The 6,000-nt window shown below is 34.9% G+C and overlaps 1 protein-coding gene across 3 annotated transcripts in view; it reads right to left on the bottom strand.

The window, feature by feature from the left end:
• The window catches only part of UBE2K (ubiquitin conjugating enzyme E2 K), a 73,902-nt gene continuing 68,182 nt past the window's right edge, over nucleotides 281–6,000 (bottom strand). For 2 of the 3 annotated variants that reach the window (XM_013978606.2, XM_021100521.1), the window contains 2 exons: nucleotides 3,267–3,395; nucleotides 281–2,726 (listed from right to left, as the gene is read on the bottom strand). In XM_013978606.2, the coding sequence (XP_013834060.1) occupies nucleotides 2,652–2,726; nucleotides 3,267–3,395 (204 nt within the window). In that variant the 3' untranslated portion in view covers nucleotides 281–2,651. The remainder of the gene's footprint in view (nucleotides 2,727–3,266; nucleotides 3,396–6,000) is intronic. The other variant, NM_001078671.1, reaches the window with a different exon arrangement.

The following is a 6,000-nucleotide window of genomic DNA, read 5'->3' as shown; positions in this document are numbered from 1 at the left end:
ACACTACAAAAGTAATTATTTGTTCTTTTAAAAGTCAGGCACATACTCAGGAAATATACCTGATTACGTTAGAAGCCTTTTAAAGTATCAGTGACTTGTAGCAAATCTGTCTGCCCTAAAAGGGATAAAACTATATATATTTTAACCACAATTTTTGAGGCCTTTACAACTGACAAATCACAAAAGATTGAGAATTATAAAAATAATTTCCACCAGGGCACCCTCCTTTCCCTAGACCTGTACTTTTAGTGTCCTTTTTCCAAACATATACAAGACCACAGAAAAAAAGCAATTGTCTTTATTTCTATGTTTGTGGAAATAAATCTACCTGTAGAAAAATATGAAAAAAACAACAGAAGATGACAGTGGGAAATGTACCAGAAAGGAAAGAGATGATACATTAAATGTAAACGAGGTAAATTTTTGACATGAAAAATCCTATGGAAAACCTCTCATACCAAATATTGTACTTTTCCATTTCCTGGGCACTGGTGATGTTAAACTGTAGTTAGATGAGTATAGCCTAAGGGGCTAATGTGCATAAAAGTCACAGGCAAGGAAGGTATAGCTGCCTCCAAGAGCAAAGTATGTAATGCTTGACCTTTAGTAACTTCTGAGTTCTCTCTCATCTGTCAAACCACAGGACAATTAAATATACCCTGATAACATTACTATAGGCAAATAGTAAACTGGGTAGAAGTGTTTGATATTTAAAATAATCCAAATATTACTAATATTACCATGCCACCCTCCACTAAAAAAAAAAAAATTAATTCTAATCAACAATGGAACAAAGCTGTCCACATTTTCACACAATTTCAACCTTACTTCAAAAACATAAAGAAAAGTACAGGGTTTTAACTATTTAAAATAAATAAAGAAAAAAATCTGTTTCCTTTGGCATCTTTAGAAAGTAACTAAATTACAACAATTAAAGGAAATGATTGTATAAAGAAATTTATACTTAAGCAAATATATAGGGGAAAAGAACAGCAACTTGTATTTAGTATGCAATAATATCAACTACAAGAGTTTACTATTGATTAGGAAAGCCTTACAAGTTTTTGGAAGAACCTTCACATCTTAACATTACAACATATTTAATAATGGTTCTTTTATTGCTTCTAAGATTAATGAGAAGTCAAATGAAATTATGCTGAATTTATGGTTCAAAACTTGTTTCCAAACACTTAACCATTATAATTTCAGATAAATAACACTTGAAAAAAGCAAACCTTTTATAATATGACTTTCAATATACAACCTTACTTTAATTCATTCTAATTCCATTACATTCTTGTTATTTCGCATTGGTCCTGAATATTTAGTAACTGTATTTCTATGTTTAGAACTGTCTACACAAATCCATTTCACCCTTCATAAAATGGTCACATTAGTGTTTGAGCTTGCAAAACTAATAATTTTCAAACTTTTGAACTTAGAATGAAATGTAACTTTAATACGTATAGAAAGTCTGACTATGTACAAGAGAAGGTAAAGTTTTCAATTCTCAATATTATCAGAAACATCATAAAGAAAGCTAGATTTATAACACACTTCTATTCCTATGTGCATTTGAAGTATGTACAGTAAAACACCCAACACAGCTTTCATGTGTCAAATAGGGGGAAATGCAAGCAAGGGTGACTTTTAAAGTAACCAATAAAGCAATCTCCATAAAGCCAAAATTAGGCTTAAAAAAACTGCAAACAGGTGATTTCATCCTTGCAAGTTACCAAAGAAAAATTTCATCAGTTTAAAAATAGAAAGATGTTAAATTCACTGAAAAACTAAGTTGTGTTCTTTCATTAAATCTGGAAATACTGCAACATCGAGTACTTACTGTTTTTGTAAAAGAAAGAAAACTGGCAGCTCCATTTTTACATTATTATTTACTTACATAGGAAAGTTTTAAGAGTGAAGATCTGTGACAGAACATTCCAAATGGACATCCTAAAAATGGAGCAAGGGATACTATCCCTCTGCATATTTCCCCACCAAATAAAGAAAAATTTACTATTAGAATATTAGCTGTGGGTGGTTAAGAAGGAAAAAATAGATATGGTGTCCCAGTCTATTGACAAGGACAAAAAGGCTCTGAATAGGTCACCATCTTCAATTCTGGATAAAACGCATATTTAAGAATTCTCAAATGCTTAAAATGGTGGTCTTTTCAGCTACCCATCCTAAGAAGTCAAGTACAAGCATGCAAGTAAATTCACAGGCACAGAGGATCCATGTTAAAAAACAGTTAAGGTAGCTGTGATGCAACACCAACAATTTGAATGGCCCTGACACACTCAAAATATTATCTTAATTATTCAATGAAATCCTGAAGCAAATTCTTGCTTAGTCTTGGTACACTGCTAAACACTAAAGTAGCATGTTTTTTCCATGGTTTTAGCTTAGCTCAAATAATTTTTACACTATTAAGTAAGAAAAAAAGTATTTCCCCTTTTTAAATTTACACAGACGTTTAATTAGCTTTATTTACAGAGCATGAAATTTTTTTTTCAGTCTCCAATGGTGCCTAGATAACATCATTAGGCAAGAATGCCAGTTTAAAAGATATCTATGCAGAATCCTAAAAATAACAGATATTGATGCTCCTCAAGAAGGGGCAAGCTTGACTATATCAGCAGCTCTATGTCTCAGTTACTCAGAAGCAATTCTGTTGCAGTCTCTACATCCCATGATTTTGAAGACAAGGCCACTATTACCGCATTCTGTAGAAAGGAAAAGGGGACAAAAAAAAAAAAAAATCAAATTTCAAGAAAATACTTTTAAAGTACTGCATCACTCACTGTCTTTCGATTGAGAAATCACACTTGTTTTTTTCATTTTTAAGTTGCCTTGTACTTACAGTGCATAAAAACCTTCTAAAATCAATGACAGGAATGAGCAAAAGGAAAAGAAACGTCACTACTTTTATTAACAGAAAGTTAGTTTATCAAAATTAGATTTAGAGGTTTTTTCTTTTTAAAGAGGTGCACCCAAGTCATATGGAAGTTCTCAGGCTATGGGTCGAATAGGAGCTACAGCTGCTGGCCTACACCACAGCCACAGCAATGCTGGATCCTTAGCCCACTGAGTGAGGCCAGGGATTAAAACTGCACCTTCATGGATACTAGTTGGATTTGTTTCCACCGCGCCACAATGGAAACTCCAGATTATTTTTGAGACACTTTTTTTGTCAGCCAAGGATTTGCAGCAATAAGTTAAAATTAAGGAATGTATAAAAATTAACATGCGTTTATGGTACTTACCCTATCAAAGCCCATAGCACATAAGTTTTCTATTTTTTTGGTGTATTCTGGACTAGAAACTGGTGCTCCAGCATACACATGTGCCCAAAGTCGAGCTGTTTGTTTGAACATTTCAGGATTTTGTTTGTACTACATGAGAAAAAAAAATTGATTGACATGATAATACAGTTATAATATTAAATATATAGTAGCTCATCTCTTACGCCTAAAAACCTGATTTTTCAAAATAAAATGTAAATTAATAGACATTTAAAATATGAGTGATTCATGTTCCATTGCAAATAAACTGTCACTCAAGAAAAGACTGATCTGAAACTGTGATTCACAAGTTGCATCAGTGGAAGAAAAACAAAGACAATTTTTGTCCAATTTCAACAAAGGAGCAGAAAACTAATACTTAAATGGAGTAATTAGAGATGTCTCCGATCACTTTGTGCTGGCAAACATACAACTAACCAGAATTACTAGCTTCTAAAATTACGTGGAATTAACTAATAAATGTGACCAACTTTTGTTTTAATCACAGTTCAGGCTAGGACAGAACTAGGCTTTGCTGTTTGTTGTACAGTGACTCAAGAAAATCTCATATGCAAAATCCTAACTTATAGCACATGTTTTGAGATGTTTATGAACTCATCATAGAGTACTTTTTAAAAGCTAAGACTTATTATATGCATTGGAAAGAGGTAAATTTATTCTCAAATATTCTGGGACCACCATTTCTTAATAAAGCAAAGTATAAATTTAAAATAACTGTTCAATTCACTTTAATAGTTCTTTTTCAGGAGTTCCCGTCGTGGCGCAGTGGTTAACGAATCCGACTAGGAACCATGAGGTTGCGGGTTCGGTCCCTGCCCTTGCTCAGTGGGTTAACGATCCAGCGTTGCCTTGAGCTGTGGTGTAGGTTGCAGATGTGTCTCGGATCCCGCGTTGCTGTGGTTCTGGCGTAGGCTGGTGGCTCCAGCTCCGATTCAACCCCTAGCCTGGGAACCTCCATATGCCGCGGGAGCGGCCCAAGAAATAGCAACAACAACAACAACAAAAAGACCAAAAAAAAAAAAAAAAGTTCTTTTTCAGATGTTTTATATGCACTGAATATTATTATATATTAAAAATTAAAATATTTTATATTATTATATAAAATATTATTATATATTAAAATGATAAATCCAGTCTCTACCATTATTAAAAAAGAAATAAGTCAAATTATTGAATACAGCTAGGAAAAAACTTTGAGTCGAACCCCAACCTGCGAAGCTCAGAACTTAACAAGAAAATGAAGCTAGGGCTGAAGTCATTCTTCCATCAAAAAATGAATGAATAACATGTTAAACTGTAATTCTAAGCACTCAAAAACAAGTAATAGCAGAACAGATGAACAAAGATATACATAAAACAGAGAGTGAACAGCTTTTCAAAGGAAAGGAAGAAGTTTCTAAGAGGAAAGCTCTCCTCAGGCAGAGGAAACACGGCAGATCGGGTGAAATGACATGTAGGGATGAACACCATCTTGAACAGCATGAGTTTCAGGTACAAGAAAAATTCAGGAGGTGAAACTGGGTTTACAGATAATTTAAATCATGGAGGAACTCTTCAAACTAAACAATTTAGACTTACCAAGTAGGTAACAGTAGAGCTACTAATAGGTTTTTAGTAATAAAGAGAAATAAGATTTACACTTTATAAAGCTAACTGCTGTTAGTATAGAAGATGAAGGAAAGAAGAGGCTGAGGTAGGGAACTCCATCAGAGCAAATGAGAAATTTTTTTTTTTCTTTTTAGGGCCGCACCCACAGCATATCGAAGTTCCCAGGACAGGAGTCAAATCGGAGCCACAACTGCTAACCTACACCACCACCACAGCAATGCCAGATCCAAGCCACACCCACAAGCTTGGGGCAACACTGGTTCCTGAACCTACAGAATAAAGCCAGGGACTCAACCTGCATCCTCATGGGTACTAGTTAGGTTCTTAACCTGCTAAGCCACAATGGGAACTCCTTTAAAACATGTGAACTAAAGAAATCAGAGTAGTAGTATGACAGATACTGGAATACAAGAGAAAAGAAACTGAGAAGTACTCCAAGTCTATGACTTGGACATATAACTAAACTGATTATACTACATAAGGATGGACACGTTTATAGAGTTTAAGACTCTCCACTGAGGGAGTTCCCATCGTGGCTTCAGTGGTTAACAAATCTGACTAGGAACCATGAGGTTGTGGGTTCCATCCCTGGCCTCCTTCAGTGGGTTAAGGATCCGGCATTGCCATGAGCTGTGGTGTAGGCCACAGATGCGGCTTGGATCCTGCGTTGCTGTGGCTCTGGCGTAGGTCAGTGGCTACAGCTCCGATTAGACCCCTAGCCTGGGCACCTCCATATGCTGCGGGAGCAGCCCTAGAAAAGGCAAAAAGACAAAAAAATTCTAAAAAATTAGGAAAAAAAAAAGATTCTCCATTCAGTTTTAGTAATGTTATATACTAAGGTATCCATGGAACATTTATATAGAGCTATTCAGTTTCAAACATGCTCTTGGGCTCAGGAGAGAGGTCAAGCTTGAACATTACATCAACATAGAGGTAGGGGGTAACATCAATATGGATGTGATCATCCAAGTAAGAGTACATAGTGGAAACTAAAAGAAGCAATATAAGAACAGGGAATGCATATTTATTTATTTATTTTTTGGTCTTTTTTTGTTGTTGTTGTTATTGTTGTTGTTGTTGTTGTTGC

The sequence above is a fragment of the Sus scrofa genome, chromosome 8, assembly GCF_000003025.6.
Source record: "Sus scrofa isolate TJ Tabasco breed Duroc chromosome 8, Sscrofa11.1, whole genome shotgun sequence".
Taxonomy (NCBI): Eukaryota; Metazoa; Chordata; class Mammalia; order Artiodactyla; family Suidae; genus Sus; species Sus scrofa.
This window is presented reverse-complemented; position numbering and strand designations above follow the sequence as displayed.